The 15,373-nt window shown below is 51.8% G+C and overlaps 1 protein-coding gene and 1 long non-coding RNA gene across 4 annotated transcripts in view; one reads left to right on the top strand and one right to left on the bottom strand.

The window, feature by feature from the left end:
- Positions 1 to 678: 678 nt before the first annotated feature.
- LOC138916051 (uncharacterized) lies at positions 679 to 2,690 on the bottom strand. The gene is made up of 3 exons (XR_011422686.1): positions 2,500 to 2,690; positions 1,031 to 2,033; positions 679 to 940 (listed from the first exon to the last, which is right to left on the bottom strand). It is a non-coding gene; the product is annotated as an uncharacterized lncRNA (long non-coding RNA).
- A 159-nt stretch (positions 2,691 to 2,849) lies between these two features.
- The window catches only part of SIM1 (SIM bHLH transcription factor 1), a 69,183-nt gene continuing 56,659 nt past the window's right edge, over positions 2,850 to 15,373 (top strand). Inside the window, exons 1-3 of one of the 3 annotated variants that reach the window (XM_070223602.1) lie at positions 2,850 to 3,194; positions 3,911 to 4,527; positions 13,820 to 13,902. In XM_070223602.1, coding sequence (XP_070079703.1) covers positions 4,353 to 4,527; positions 13,820 to 13,902 — 258 coding nt within the window. In that variant the 5' untranslated portion in view covers positions 2,850 to 3,194; positions 3,911 to 4,352. Of the gene's footprint in view, positions 3,195 to 3,325; positions 3,436 to 3,910; positions 4,528 to 13,819; positions 13,903 to 15,373 lie in introns of those variants that run through there. The other 2 variants (XM_005596843.4, XM_070223603.1) reach the window with 2 other exon arrangements.

Raw genomic sequence — 15,373 nt, 5'->3', positions numbered from 1 at the left:
GCTCCTTGCGGGCAGCATCCAGGGTTGCCCGGGAGGTGGGAGAGAATCCCAGGGGCACAATATTGCCTTCACTCAGGCTGTTTGCCCTCCTTGGTCATGGGGGGAGAGGGGGTGGAGAAGGAAGATTCTTTATAGATAGACTCCGGTTTCTTCCCGCATTAGGAATCGCGTCCCGGGCCGCGTAGACAGTGCCTGAGGGCCAGAGGGCTACATTTTGAGGCCCCGGCGCAAGGAGGAGGAGGCCTAGACTCTCTCCGTATTCCCTTTTGGTGTTAGTGCGTCGCATGTGCCCGTCTCTTTCCTTTCTGGGGCTTTTCCCCTTACACTGGCAAAGAGATGGGTAGGATTCGCCTTAAGAAACGGATTTAAAATTTCTCATGCTAGAGGCGAACAGAAATTCTCCAAACACGTGGGAGGCACCTGAGGTTCTGGTTCATCTCCCCCCCCCCCCCCCCAGCTGGCACGAGGCTCGTGCGGGGCGGCGGGCGGGGTCGCCGGGAGGGTGGGAGGCCGGTCCCCAGCACCCGGGCGGGGGAGTGAAGGAGCCGCATTCCGGCTCCAGCCTAGGTTCAAAGATTAGAAAAACAGGTGTTACGTCGCCATGCTAATTTACTCTCTCGGTAAACGCGCCTCAGAGAGTTGTGTGCGGAGGACTTAGCGAGGGGCTGTCCTCACATGGCCGTGCATTCACTTTGTTTATTAAACGGTATCTACTCGCTTCATCGACTACTGAGCTTCATTGGGACCCTGGAGCAGCCCGCCTGGTCCCCCAGGATGTCGTCTTCGGTGTGAAGATTTTCATACTCATTTTGCCCATCTTGCTTCTGAAGGCACAACACAGCCTTTCGTCCGTGTGAACCGCGCCCTGTCTGGGGAGCCGGGCACTGCCTGATGCCCCAGAGAGTCCCAGGACCCGAAAAGGCGCTCACACACCTGCGCGCTGTTGGAAGTAGAAATACGGTTTACAGTAACCGCCAAGTGAATTGAAATCCTTTCTAGAACACAGCCCGAATAGAAAACCGCTTCTTACCCTAAAGTGTCTTTGCTTCGCCTGGCCGCTCCATTTTACCCCTAAGATCTGTCTAGGTTGTGGGGGTGGGGGAAAGAAGGTCACGGAAGGTTCTTTCATCCTGTCCAAACACACACCCCTCTCTTTACATGTAGTAGTTAACTTGACCTTATCTGGTCTTTCTGGACTCTTGTGTCCAAGGGAGCCACAGTACATCTCTCTCTGTATTCCTACTCATCTCTTGCTAAAAGTGCATCACTTGGTGCTCGGAACCAGCGCAGAGCAAGGTCTGTAAGTGAGTACAGCCTCTGGGGAAATGACTTCTTCTAGATCAGAGCCCATTATCTGGATTCCGGTTTTGAAACACCTGCTAAAATCTCTATGTTTAGTTATTTTTTCTCATTCTTTCTATCTAGAACGTTCACCTCCTCTTGCCAGGTGTTCCCCAGATGTGTAAATACCCCCAGAAAGCTCCCGTTGTCCTTCTGCGAGCTTACTGCCATCGGGCGGCAAGGAGGTGGCAGATGTCTGTATTTTTGAACAAACACTCTTAAAATTGTCCCGAATATCGGCAGAATGGCACACACCCTTCTTCAGAGTATATGTTTTCTTGGCGGCAATTAGCACCACGACGAGAGGACGAGGGCAACATTATGGGCGTTCTCACTGTCTTTCATCGTCCATGAAACAACTGCCTCCTAAGTGCACTTCCAGGAGCAGAATCGTGGTCACCAGCAGCACCAAAAACAAGCCGGGAAGCGCGTCTGTAGGGAGTGACTCGAAAGCGACATTAATTGTCTTGGAGGGGAGGACAAGTCAACTTTTTCCCGTTGCTATCTGTTGTCTTTCCTCAGATGACAGAAGGGAGATTCAAATCAGAGGGTCTCTTAAATATAATTTGTCAGCAATGATACTTACAAGCGTTTGTTTAAGCAGCTCCTGTTGGGGAATGGTGAATGTTGGAAATTCATTCGCGCAGATTACATCCTTTCTGTAAGGAATATTCATGTTGGACTTTGGTTTCCTGAAACAAAACCCATCAAATGGTCTTCACTTACGTTCAAGAAAATGGCTTGTTGTGAGATATTTATCTATATATCTACCACTCTACCTAATCTATTTTGGCCTGAAATGTAACCTCTTGTTCCCGGGTCCCGTATCTGCTCTCCATAGGAAAGCTCCTCCGCTGAGCTTTCCAGGGTGAACAAATCTGCCCCCAAACTCGACCCATATCGAAAAAGACGCTCCTCGTTAAGGTTAATTTAAAGACAGGTATATTTATCTCCTCTGGTGATGAATTCGGTATCGTTGTGGTTTCAGAGAAACGTGAAAGATAAAATAAAGCCCGATACCGACCCTGCGCAGGCCTTGGGCCCGCCAACCTGCCCCCCGGAAGGGCACGGCCGCCAGCTCGGCCTTTGGACGCCCCACGCCCGCAGTCTAGGTGACTCCTGCCTCTCTGACCCGGAGCCCCAGCTCCCTGGCCCGACCTCGGCAGCTTTCGGGCGCCCCCGGCACCGCGGGGCCGACGCTCAGGGCTGAAAGCGCAGCCACTCGACCCCAGGGAGCGCGGGCCCTGCACATCGGCCGCGAGGCCTGGGAGGCCGGGAGCAGCGGCGGCTGCAGGGCAGCGCGGACGCGGGTGCCCGGGGCTCGGTAGTAGCAGGACCGCCACGCGGGTAGCCAGGGGGCCAGCCGAGAGCGGGGCCGCGCGGAGGGCCGGCGCGGGGCGTGCGCGCGTCACTCAGCCCGGCCGGCCAATGAGCGCCGCGCCTCGGGGCGCGCCGGGCCAATCGGAGGCGAGGAGGTTTGTGAGTGGCATCAAGGGAGGGCGGGAGAGGGGGAGCCAAGGAGTGAAGTTGAAGCTAAACGCCGTAAGCTATAAAGAAGTTATAGGGGGGCGTTTTCGGCTTCCAATTAGGAATAATATTGGCTTCGTAGCAACTACCGAGGAGGAGGATTCTAAAACAACCTCACCCGTCCCAAAGCCCACATCCCCCTCCTTCTCGCACGCACCCCTCCCCCAATTCATGACCAAGAAAAGAAAAGGGAGCCAGGGCGCGCTCTGCTCCTCTCTGCCGGTGGGAAGCGGAGAGGCCGGCGGAGTGGCTTAGTTGGACGGTAGGCATGAGTAGAATTAAGAGGTGGGCGCCTCCGCACCCTTGGCCGCCAGCGGGGACTGAAGGTAGGTGAAGTGGAAGACACCCTGCGCCCTCCCAGGGACGCCCGCAGCTCCACGGCGGAGGGGGAGAGGCCGGGACGCCTCCCACCCCCACCCCCACCCCCACCCCCCACCCTCGGTGCCTGCGAGGGGCTGTCCTGAATGTGCCACCTGTTAACCTGGCGCGGCCGTGCCCGACGTGTTGCCGCCCCTGCTGGGCAGGGAGAGCCCCGGGTTGCCTCGGGAGTCCCGAGGGACTTGATGTGTAAGTGCCACTTTTTGAGGAATCCCTGAGACTGGAGAGTCAAGTCAGAGAGGTAGTCACGTTCCAGATCCGCCAGCGCAGGGGGACCTAAGGGCGCTCGCCGCGCCCTGGAGGAATTCTGATTTGCAGAAACCTGGGGCGGGGGCTGCGTCTGGCCTGGGCGCGGGCACGGGGCCCGGCGGCCGAGGGTCTCCTAAGGGTCTTCAAAAATATGCGTTGTGTTGTTTGGGCAACTCCCCAGGGCCCTGGAGAATGTGGCTGGCATGGATGAGGGAATGCGAGCATTATTTGCAGGGCCTCAGTCTCGCTGTGATTTCTCCATATCTTAAAAAAACAAACAAAAACACTGGCAAGCCTGGCGAGGAAAGCCGAGGCGCGCCGAGGCCCTTGCCGGCCGTTTTTGGGAATTCGGGCGAGGGCATGAGTGATCGTGGAGCCGCCGATCTCTTATGCTCTGATGCTGTTGTCTTCACAGTGGCCTGAAAGAGGTGTCCGGCATTCCGGTTGTTCCCAAAGGGCTCAGAGCCATCTCAAATGCCACGGGACTGAAGCGCCAACGTCGGGGATGATTATGTCGATTTTCCGAGGACCGGGGTTCGCAGCGCGGAACAGAAGAAAAGGCTGGCTCCTCGGGGATCTCGCCGGCATTTGATACCCAGACACTCCTAGGATTGCCCAGCTTGCCGCCGATCAGCAGCTTTCCTACGCTCGCATCCCGCGTTTTTAAAGAAAGTATCTTCTGTTCGCCGCGTTGGTCTTTTACTACCCTCGGTACACGGAAGCCAAGACTCCAGTCTCTACATTCGAAGTATGCTTTATGTTTTTGCTAAATATGATCTCTAATTGAAAGTTTATTTTTTGGTTTTGGATGAATCTGTGGAGCTTATGTGGTAAGAAGAAAGGGGGAACGAGACACAATGAAAGAGAAGTCCAAAAATGCTGCCCGGACTAGGAGGGAGAAGGAAAACAGTGAATTTTATGAACTGGCAAAATTATTGCCTTTGCCCTCGGCTATCACCTCGCAGCTGGACAAAGCATCCATAATCAGACTCACGACCAGCTATCTCAAAATGAGAGTAGTGTTCCCAGAAGGTAAGTGACTTTGCCCAGATGGAATTTCAAAGGCAGAAGGGTAGGGGATTTGCCAGACAGTAAGTGAGCCTGCACCGCTGGGCAGAGAAGTACATTCATGCTTACACACAGACTCTCTGCAGAGGGAAGTTTAGAGTGGCTGCTTGACTACGGACCTCTCTGAACTTAGGATTCCTGTTGCCTGTTTGTGGCTTTTTCTACTTCCCCATTAATACTTTCTCTTCAGTCCATCAGATATGTTTGGTTGGGAAGCAGCCCAACGGTGCCTTTGTCAACACTTAGGTACTGGGCTCAATTGAAAGTAGTACTAATCCAAACACGACTTTCTTTTTTTATTCCTCTTGTTAGAATTGTATCTAGCAGGAAGGAGGAGCACTGCCAAATGCTTGTATTTTTGCTACCGTATAGATAGGCCCGTGTACATGGAGCTAGCTAAGCTAGATAACAATTTTTATCTATGTCTTTAATTCCACAAATGAGGAGCAGACATATTCATGAACAAATATGCCCTGAATTTACCCAGTCTCTTGATGGCTTATAGGAAATTTATTCTGAGTTTTTGAGACATTCACAGATTCTGAAACTAACTCTGGGGCTTGGTGATTTGCAACTCTGGGCTTGATATCATCTCTGAGATAGGAAGCTAGTCCCCCAAAACATAAGATTGAATTGAGATGGCTAGCCCACTGAGAAAATGTCTTCTGGGTGGCAGGTTGGCAAATGAATCCTGGGGCAATTTTCTTATAAGACCTAGAAGTTAGAAGAGCTGAGCTGTTGACATGATTTAAAACATGTATTTAGATTATCAGGATTCACTGAGTGAGGACACAGCAGCTTTCACAGAACAGTGAAGAACAGTGTCCTGTATAAAACATTTACACTCACTGGGAAAAGGACACTTCTCGCTTCCCCATCCTTTCCTTTACCCATATTCAAATAACATAAACAGATTAAAAAAAATATTTTAGATATGTCTTTGCTGGGGGAGGGGAATTTGGAAATGCAAAGGAGACAATTCTCAACGAACCAACGAAAATCCAGGAGAAAGAACTCTGTTTATTTACAAACCAGAACTTCTTATTTGACCTGGGGAGTTTCTGTTATTGTTGATCTGGGATGTTTGGGGTTTGTTGTTTTCTCTTAAGGGGAAGGAAATGGTCGTGACTGGGCTAGGAGTTTCACTTTCCTCCATCAGGACTAAAAGTTATTATCCGAATCAAAATCTTGCAAAACATGCCCCGAATTAGTCAGGGGCCATAAAGGGAAACTTTCAAATTGTAGTTCCATTTTACTCCCAAACTCTAAGTAGTGTTATAGTCGTTTTATCTTAAAGCAGTTCCTTAAACAATCTCATCTGACCCTGGACACCCAGGAGGAGAGGAATCAAAGCCTAAAGTACCTGAAAAGTTGAAGAAAAAAAAAAAAAGGAAAAGAAAGAAAAGGAAAAAAAAGGAAAAAAGGAGGGGGAACTTATATATTCAAAACCATATTTCCCATTCAGACTGTGCTGAGAATTGCGGGTGGGAAAATTACTATTATGCTACACCGCCTTCTGTTTAAAAAAGAGATCTCGTTGTCTTTGATACTGTCGGCGCCTACTTTATAAAAATAAAGCTATTGCGAACTCCGCTGGCCGCGCTGTTCTAACAGGATTATTAGCGGTCTCAGTGGGCTCCCTTTCTGCGTGATTTCTAGCGGGTCTCGTCAATTATCGGTGCCGATGTCGCTCGCTGTTTGATCAGAAGAAGCATATGGTGCTGCTTGTGGGGCTGCGAGTAATCGCGGGAGGAAAAGAAGAGCGGGTCGCCGTGCCGAGGCGGGCACAGAGAGGGACCGCAGCGCCCAAGGAGTCGCCGGGCCAGAGGCGCTCCTCGGAGTCCTGCAGACCCCGGGCAGGCGCCGCCAGAGGGGATCGGGCTGTTTTGTTGTTTGGTTGTGTTTTTAAGAGAGCAAGCTTTCTTGTTTAATTAAGTGCTAACTCCACAAATTATAACTCGCGTGATAAATAAATAGGACGAGCAAAATAAGCTCTCTCAGCCAACTTCTCGTTATTTTTAAAGCAAGAGCTGGTGGAGCTCCTGCTGGAGTCCCCTTGGTGGCCAGGCCGGTCCCCTGTGGCTACTTTAAGGGCGACTGTGCTTTCTGCAGCCCCCTCACCTTCCTCCCGAGTCCTGGGCCCAGGGCTCCTCCCGCCTCTCCCTTCTTCTACGGCTGAGTGTGAGTTTATGGGGAGGAGGGGATGGACGATGTGTGAACTCTGGGCACATCATTTATTTCTCCAGCTACTGTCGAGCTCATAACTCACCTGCAGCCTGCACCCGGCGAGTTAGACAGGGTCATCCGAACAGCTGGCTTCTCCGGATGAGGTTTTAATTGTGAGGATAGATTAGCTTCAAAAACCCAAAACCCAAACACAGCCCTTTAAAATATTAAAGAACAACAACAACAAACAAAAAAGCCAACAGCTTTCAAAGGAGTGAACTAATCACAAGCTGCAGAACCTGGCACAACCTGCAGAGGGTGCCAGATTTGGGTTCAGCTGTTGACTGAAGGCAGAGGGTGGACAAGATTGGGTCCATGGCAGTGGGGGGAACTGACCACCTTATGTGGGGGGTCTTTTTTAGTGAGGAAAAATGGAAAGAATTTGTTTGAAGTTGAAGTTCATTTTGACGTCTATCTTGATGCCATCCTAGCACATAGTAGGTCTTCAATAAAATTTTGTTTTAAGGATGGGATAAAGATAGCTAGTTCATCATGGTAAGCATTTATCACACGTAACATATGGATTTGCAAAGTGTACAATCTAAAATAATCATAAATTTAGCAATATCTTAGTTATAGGCATAACAATGACTGTAAAACTCCACTATTTTTGCTCATATTACATATCATCTATAATGCTCTGTAATCCCAAAAGGCTTAAATCATTAAAAAAAAAAGTCCTTCCATACTTATATTTGAAAAAATTAAAAAAAATTCTTAAATATAGCTGATTCCCCTGCTTTCTCAATTGCTGAATACAGCTTTTCCTGCCCATGGTCTAGTAGATTCCTTGTCTGAAGGCAAACTTCAGCTTTAAATTATCTGAGTAGATAAAATTGAGCTGATGAGGGAAAAATGAGAAAGAGAGAGAACAGAGAAATGGGACTTGGGTGCCTGGAATAATTAAGAATAAAGCATTAGATTGTAGATTCATAGTAAAAAATAAAACTCAGGTAAGATTACTGTGAAATCATTAAAAAAGCATATCTCCCATTTGGTAACATATTTTATTCTAAAACAGACTTGCAAAGGAAAAATTGAGTCATCTAGAAATGTATGTGTCTTTGGTATTATCAAAGTCAGAAAGGCAGGATTTTAAAAAAAGATGATGACTTTGTGTGCAAAATAGGACAAATTTAACTAAAAAGAAATATGTATTTGTTCTCCAGATACAATACAGTTTTGGGGGGGGGGGGGCGTAGTGGCTTGCAGAACATCCCTTGAAAAGATCAGACATGTTTTCCAATCTATAGCCATTCAGAATCTTGGTAACGTCACACTACCATTTCACTGTCAAGATGTCTTGGGAAAATAAAAATATTCACAGAATTGGAGTAACCATGCAGGAAGGAGAGTCTTTACAAAAGCTGGGAGGACAAGCATGATTAAACAAACCTCCACAGACCCTTTCTATAATATTCACCTCAAGATTGAAATCCTTAATCGCTTTATATTTTTTGAGGCTGAGAAGTGAAAGAGAAAAAAAGGTCCCATTTCCCACGTGGATGAGTGATTTAAGGCTGTTTTTCTTGCTGCTTGGGGAAATGATTGAGCATTAGGTTTCCATGTTTATTTTCTTACAGAAGTTTTTCTCATTTAAAAGACTTTAAGCGCAGTTTACGCTCCACGCTGGTTTTCTGTGTTTAATTCCAGTTTTGATGTTGACATAAAACGTAGAGTGCAGAACTAACCTCCGTGCAAAGCATTTGCAAGGCAGATTTATGTGCTAGAAATTGTAGATCAGATCAATGGAAAAAATACTTTTTCTCTTTAAAGGGAGCGATCACTAATAAAACCAATAACAAAATAACAAAAACAGGGTATCATAAGCTATGGTGGGATGCTTTTAAGCCGGGTACAATCACCCACCTGACGCTGAAATCAGGCTATATTTCTAGAGGACAAACCTGATTTCTAGCGGGGTAATGTTTCAATTCTGGGGAAATCTTGGCAGCTTCGAGCTTTTGCAGCCACAACTGTGGACATAGAATCAGAACCCATGGATCCTCGCTGTGTTTCTCTCTTAGTTGGCCCAGGAAATTTCTCAAGAGAATGCGGTTAAGACCCAGGTAACACCTTGAGATTTTAGCTGTTCACCCATTGCGGGTCCTTGATGCATGGAATTTGAAATTTTGTGTGGGGGAGGGGAAACTTCTATTATTTAGCAATGGGTCTGCTGATCAGAAACTACTAAAACCGTCTGAGAATTGCGGAGCAAAACTTCTTCCGCAGGTAGCCCCCTCGGGCAGGCGGCTCTTGCACAGTCGTTCGACATCGGTCCCTCGACCAGGTCAAGGACGGTGACCTTGTCGAAGCCTCGGCCAGGCCGCCTGCACGGCCGGAAACCCGTAGCGGACGGGGCTCCTCTACCGCGGCCCGTTCTCTTCCCGCCGCTGCAGCCGGCGCCCGGCCAGCCTTGGCTCTGCGGGCCGCAGCTTCCGCACGCTGTCCCCTCGTTCCCCACGCCCGACCATTCTCCGCCCTCCCGGGGATCCAGGACATCCCCTCCTGCCTGCCCGGAGAAGGGCCGGGCAGTGCGGGAGTGCGCCCGCCGTCCCTCGTGCTGCCCGAACCGCGGCCCCAGGACCAGCCGCGCTCTGCGCCTTGAGCCGCTGCCGTCGGAGTCCCGGCTGCCCAGCGGAGCCCGAGCTGGCTGTGCCTCGCCGCGCCTGCCTCTGGAGCGGTGGCATCGCCCCGCCCGAGCCACACTCAAAACCCTGTAGTCCTGGATGACACCCCTTGATGTTTCTCTGCCGCCACGCCGGGCACTCTTGTCACCCCCATGTGTGTTTTCGCCCCTTGGTTTAGTTGGGACCTGGCCGAACCCCGCCCGTCTCTGGCCCCGACAAGTCGCGCTCTCTCGTGGCGGGCCCGGGCGCGACAGCCCACCTGGCTGCAGGCTCGGTCCCTGCCGGGCAGCCCTAGCTCCGAGCCAGAGCAGGACGGGACGCAGAGGGAGAGCCAGCGCCGTGGCCATCCGTTTCCACCCCAGATTTGCACCAGCGTTAGTGGATTCCCCCGGCGCGACCTGGGCGCTCGGAGGCAGGCAGGGGAGGGCATGGCACGCAGGGCCATTGCCGAACGCAGACACACACGGTGGACGCAGGCTGCTGCGTGGGACAAAGCGTGGCCCAGTGGGGCCATCGACGCCCTCAGGAGGTCCGCCACACCTGCCAGGTGGCCAGAGGGGGCGGCGAACTGGAAGGACCCCAGCGCCCAAGGTGGGGGCTGTGCACACAGGTGCGCGAAGCAGCCTCCCCGCCCCCGTCCCCTGCCCCCTACCCGGGACGGCTCCTGCCCTAGGTCTCGGCTAAGGGCGCCCCATCTCCGTCCCTCTCGTCCCCAGAGAGCCCAGCCGCTGGGGCTCCCGGAGCCCTAACACGAAGACCGCTCGGTTACTGGACCCTGAGGAGGCCGCGCAGGCCCTGCCGAAACCCTGGGCGGCTGAGCCAAAGCCCTCAGGACCCGAGTTAGGAGCGCGGTCTCTGAGGCCTTTTCCTGACTCAGTCACCAAGTTGTGGTCTGGTCATGGGACAGCTCCTCCAGCCCCCTCCCCTCCCCATGTTGCCTAAAAGGCACATGTAGAGCGACCAGTCCGGGAGCTGAAGGTTCCGGGAACGACTGCAAGGAGGACACATTTCTCCTAAGCTATAGTGTTTATTTATTCAAAACAAAACAAAACAAAAACAGTAGCATAAGCCCTTCTCTTCCTCTTCTTCCTGTCTGAGAGAGGGAGGTGATGATGCCGGGTCTGTAATCTATATTTTGTCAAGGGTATGAAATTCATTCCGAAGGAAAGGGTCGATCAATTTATTTTTGCTGCTTGCAATAACACAGCTGGATGATGCTTTGAGCTCACGCTAGACGGGGGCTCATCATTCATTCGCCAAGAACGGGCCTAAATTGTGCCTGTGGGATTAGGTCAATTTTACTGGATCTACTTCGCCTCATTTGGTTACTAATTGGTTTCTTGTTTTATAAATCGAAATCTCATTTTCAGGAAATTACAAAACCCGTGCAGTCAGTCCATTGAGGTAATCCTTGGGTCAGGGGGGTATTTAAATGGAAATGGCTCAACGGCGCACCGAGGGTAAAGCAACAGTGAAACTTCGCCCGGGTTTTCACATGAAATGTGAGCCAGCCTTTTAGATCCATAATAGATACATCTCTTCTAATACTACTTATGTAAATATGATAAACTAGACTTGAAGGGAGGAGGGGGAGGGGAGAAGCAAAATTTATCTGCTGAGGTTAATGTGGCATATCTTGGAAATCTTCCAAAATAGATTATGTTTTCCTTTGTCTTCGGCCACTTTAGCTGGGGAAAATCCTTTTGTCTAAAACCCGATTTAGTTATCGCCTCCCTCACAGAGCTCCTTTTTTCCTTTGCAAAACCCCGCTCCCTCGGCCTCACCGAATTACAAGAGAATCTTTAGATCTTGTTCCCACTGTAATCCTGCCGCAAAGGGAGCTGGTTTCCTCCTCCTTTTAAACAGACAATCAAAGGATTTGCGAATTTTCTGCGGTAGGTCAAGTGCAGAAACGAAATCTCAGCTTACCCTCCTCGCCAACTGAAATTGGGTGCGGGAGCGCGTCACCGCAGGCAGGAGGAGAGGGGTCCGGGGACAAGGGTCTCTGACCCACTGCGGGGTTTTCGGGAGGCGGGACCCATGCCCGGGGTCTGGGAGGTGTCCTGGGCAGGCGGAAGGGCAAGCTCGGCCCTAGTGTGAGGTCAGGAAAGCACGCAGGTAGACGAGCGCTGCCAGCCTCGCATAAAACATTAACCCAGACATAACCGTGTGACGGCCATTTCGACCGGGGACATAAAGAGAAGGCAATGCTCCGTGAAAGCAAAAGGTTCCTTAAAAGGGGGGCGAGGGGCAGGAGAGGGCGAGGGAGGCCCCAGTTAACCTGCGCCGCCCGGCTGGTTATTAACCTGCGGCGAAGTCTGATTCTCCCCTCCTAGGCGCATACTAATGAGGCCGCAACCCGAGAGCGCGAACAGCCCGGGCCGGCGCGGAGTTCGGAACCAGTGCTTAACCCCGGGTCCAGCCGGGGCGCTTTCCGACGCTTCGGGTCGGGATGCCGATCCCGGGGTCTCCCAGCCGCTTTGGGGGACCTTCATAATTTTAGGATAAAGACGCTTGGAGGCCTTAAGCGCAGGCTTCGCACCCTTCTGGGAGCTGTGATTTCAGAAGTTGCCGGCTCCTCGCCCCCGCGAAGCTGTGGGCTTTTAGGCCTTTGGCTGGGCCCACAGCGTCCAAGGGGCCAGAGCCACCCGCGTCCCCGGCTGACTCTCCCCTTCTCCTGTACGGCCTCCCCAGCCAACCCCTCTTGCCACTTCTTCTGAGTCGGTATGTGTGAGCAGGGATGAAAACATGCATGTCGTGCCGGAAACCAACGAAGATAACTTGGCTGAGACGGGAGGAGCGAGGGAAGGTGACAAGGCGAAAGGGTGTGTACAGGAGGCTGTGGCAGAGGCCCTCTGGAATGGTCCAGGAGGACCACAGGAATCAGGGCAGTGCAGTCACTCTAGGGAGGGAAACTGGGGCGGGCTAAAGAGCCCGGAGGGGTCGGCGAGACGCGAGGGAGGGAGAGGAGTCGGGCGCGGGCGGGGAGCGGCGGTGTTTGCAGAGCGCTGGGGAAATCGTTAGATTTATTTAGATGTGCAAACACCCAGAAAGACCCTATTCGAGCTTAAGGGGCGCTCACGTTGACTCGTTACCAGGGTTTTGATCGCTTGCTTAGGAAGCAGCTTCTGGCCAACACATTTTAAGAGTCCAACTCCTTGTTTTATTCTGAAAGATCCGCCCCCACCCCCACATTACAATGCGAGTGTGTTTGTCTTTATGTACATCGTAGTAATTTCCCCGTAATTAGTAAATCAGCAAATCAGCCCTTTTTTGGGTCATGTTAAAACTTGTTTAATGGTGTAAGCATAAAAGAGTTTAACTACCTAGTTTAATTTCAGCAGCAACACTGTTAAAAGATAGTACCTATAATTAGTTTAACTTTGGTCTCGGGAAGTTTCTTCTGCCTTATTTTTCATTTTCTTTCCGCAAACAGGTACTATAGTAGACTCCATATTAATTTTTAAAAAATCAGCCACGGGCACCCAGGGAGTTTTACTTTTTAGGCATCACCAGAGAAATGATTTGTGGCAAAGCCTGAAAAGATCTTAACGTGGTAGCAACCGAGGAGAGGAAACGGCTGTCTTTGTTAATCGATGATACGAGGACAGTAGAGAAACGGATTCTCTATCCAGAAGGGAACGAAAATAGTGCTGAGATGGTGTCAGCACCGGAAAGTAACTGATTTCAAGAGCGCCAGTGCGGTTTTTGGTGGGGGTGGTGAGCTTAGGATGGGTGAGGCCGGGGCTAGGAGGGGAAGGGCAGAGCAAGAAGGACTGCGCGGGAATAATGGTACTGGGAGCCATGCCGCGAACGAACGGATTTTTCCGAAGGAGATGAGAGTCAGAGGCCGAAGGGGAGAAAAATGGCTGGAGAGCCCTGCAGCCAATCAGAGGGCCCACTAGGGACCAGCTGGACCTGGCCTGCCGCGCCCGCTCCGGGCGGGCAGCGGCATTTGCTGGATGTGTGGCCATCCTTGCCTCGTGATGAGGATGATGATGAAACTTTGGGTGAGAAATAGTGTCCCCCACCTCCCTCAGCGCAGTAATGGACCTACGCAAAAGTTGTTGCTGGGGTGCGGTGTCGAGGCCCCTTCAGGCTGTCCCCAAACTCGGCTACTTGGGGTCCCGCCAGGGGGACACTCAGTCAGGGCCCTGCGGTCCCTAAGAAGCCCACGCTCGTCCCAGAGAGGGACTTTGACCTCTGCTTGACCCTTTAGAAGCTGAGAGAACCGGGCGAAATTTACCAGCTCGTAGGTCCTCTCGGTCCTGGTGGTGGGGAGCCCCGAGGGGATGAGGTCTTGTGTGCGAGATGCGCGTGTGACACAACCGCCAGACCAGTCTCAAAGTGCCCGCTGGGTCGGAGTCCCATCGCTAAAGGGCATCTCTGCGTCTCCACAGGGCTCGGCGAGGCATGGGGTCACTCGAGTCGGACCAGCCCCCTGGACAACGTTGGCCGAGAACTGGGCTCTCATCTGCTCCAGGTACCGGCGCGGGCCTTCCGGAGGCGGCGCGGATGCTTCCAGGGCCCGGGTGTCTGGCCCCACCCGGCTTCTTTTCTCCCAGAAAAATGGGATCCGGCCCGCACGTGGCCCTCTTGGATCTCCTACAGCTCCTCCAAAGTTAAAGCGTTTAGTTCTTAACCTCGCTGGGTGCGGATGGCGCCTAGAGAGGCGGAGAGGGAGGCAAGGTGACAAACGGCGCGCTGGGTTTGGAAGGCAGCTCGGCAAGGCCCCCATCAGGATGGCTGAACCCAGGGAGGGGGTGCCCTTTGACACCCTTCTTCTGAGGGAACCCGAGGGCCCCGGGCCAAGCTGCCGAGGCCGGGCTGCAAAACCGTCCAAAATGAAGGATTTACACAGGAAATAACGGGAATCCAGCAGAAATGCCGGTCAATGCTTTAAGCCCACACATTCCGGATCCAGCTGCGTCTGCGACTCGTTTCATCTCCTCCCAGTAGTTTCCCGGGCTCCCTCCTCTCTCTCCACGTGCCCTCACCCCGGGCCGTCCCAGGCCATGTGCAGACCCTCGCGCGCACACATATATCTCCCCAGGTAATGAGTTTAACCAGTGTGGAGGCGCTCATCCCCGCGTTGTTTGCAGTGTACACCGTTTCAAATTGCCCCTGCCCGCTTAAGTCGCCTAGCAAATATTTAAAGTAGTAAAACTCCCGGTAGCACTTTTAAGTTTGACACTTGTCTCCCACTCTGCACCCCCTTATTATTATTATTATTAAAGTCCACCACGAGCTCCTCATGTGGGAGTCTCAAACCTAAGCAGCATCGGGGGAGTCTGAGTCCAGACTCCCACTCATAGAAACACTCACCACGCTTCCCTAAATTTTCAGTCCCAGGCCACCTGGGCCCTCCCTCCATCTCACAGGCTGGAAAGATTTTAGTTTCACAGAGCAAAGAAAGGCTATGGGTGAGCATTCCTTCACTGGTCTGGTCTCCACACCTCCAAATTTAGCTAGAATGGTGCCATCCTTCCTTTTTCTCAGGGCCAGCTTCCGTTAGTTGTCTCTCAACAAATGACATCCCCCCCCCCCCAATAATTCCATATTCCCAGCTAATTTCTCTCACCAACGTAAACAAGAGAACAAAACCCAAACAACCCCTCACTCTTTCTAGCTTGTGCCCAATCTCTTTCCTCTTCTTCATCTCAAACTTCTCGAAGGATTTAATTTCACTCTCAACTCCCTGCTCACCCTGCCCCATCGCACCCACACCCCTGCTGTCTGGCATCTCCCAGTCATGGGGCTCTGCGTGTGCTCCACCACATTTTGGTATTCAGCATAAAATGCTCATCTCTTATTCTACCTGACCACATTCACTCCACAAATATAGGAGGGCCAACTGTGTGCTGGGCAGGAAGCCCTGCCCACATGGAGTTTACATTCTAAGGAGAGTAGTCTTGCAAACCCATACAGGTGCAGTGCATACTATAACAGGTGAT

Source organism: Equus caballus, chromosome 10, assembly GCF_041296265.1.
Source record: "Equus caballus isolate H_3958 breed thoroughbred chromosome 10, TB-T2T, whole genome shotgun sequence".
Lineage (NCBI taxonomy): Eukaryota > Metazoa > Chordata > Mammalia > Perissodactyla > Equidae > Equus > Equus caballus.
The sequence above is the reverse complement of the archived record's forward strand: the minus strand, read 5'-3'. Positions and strand labels throughout refer to the sequence as shown.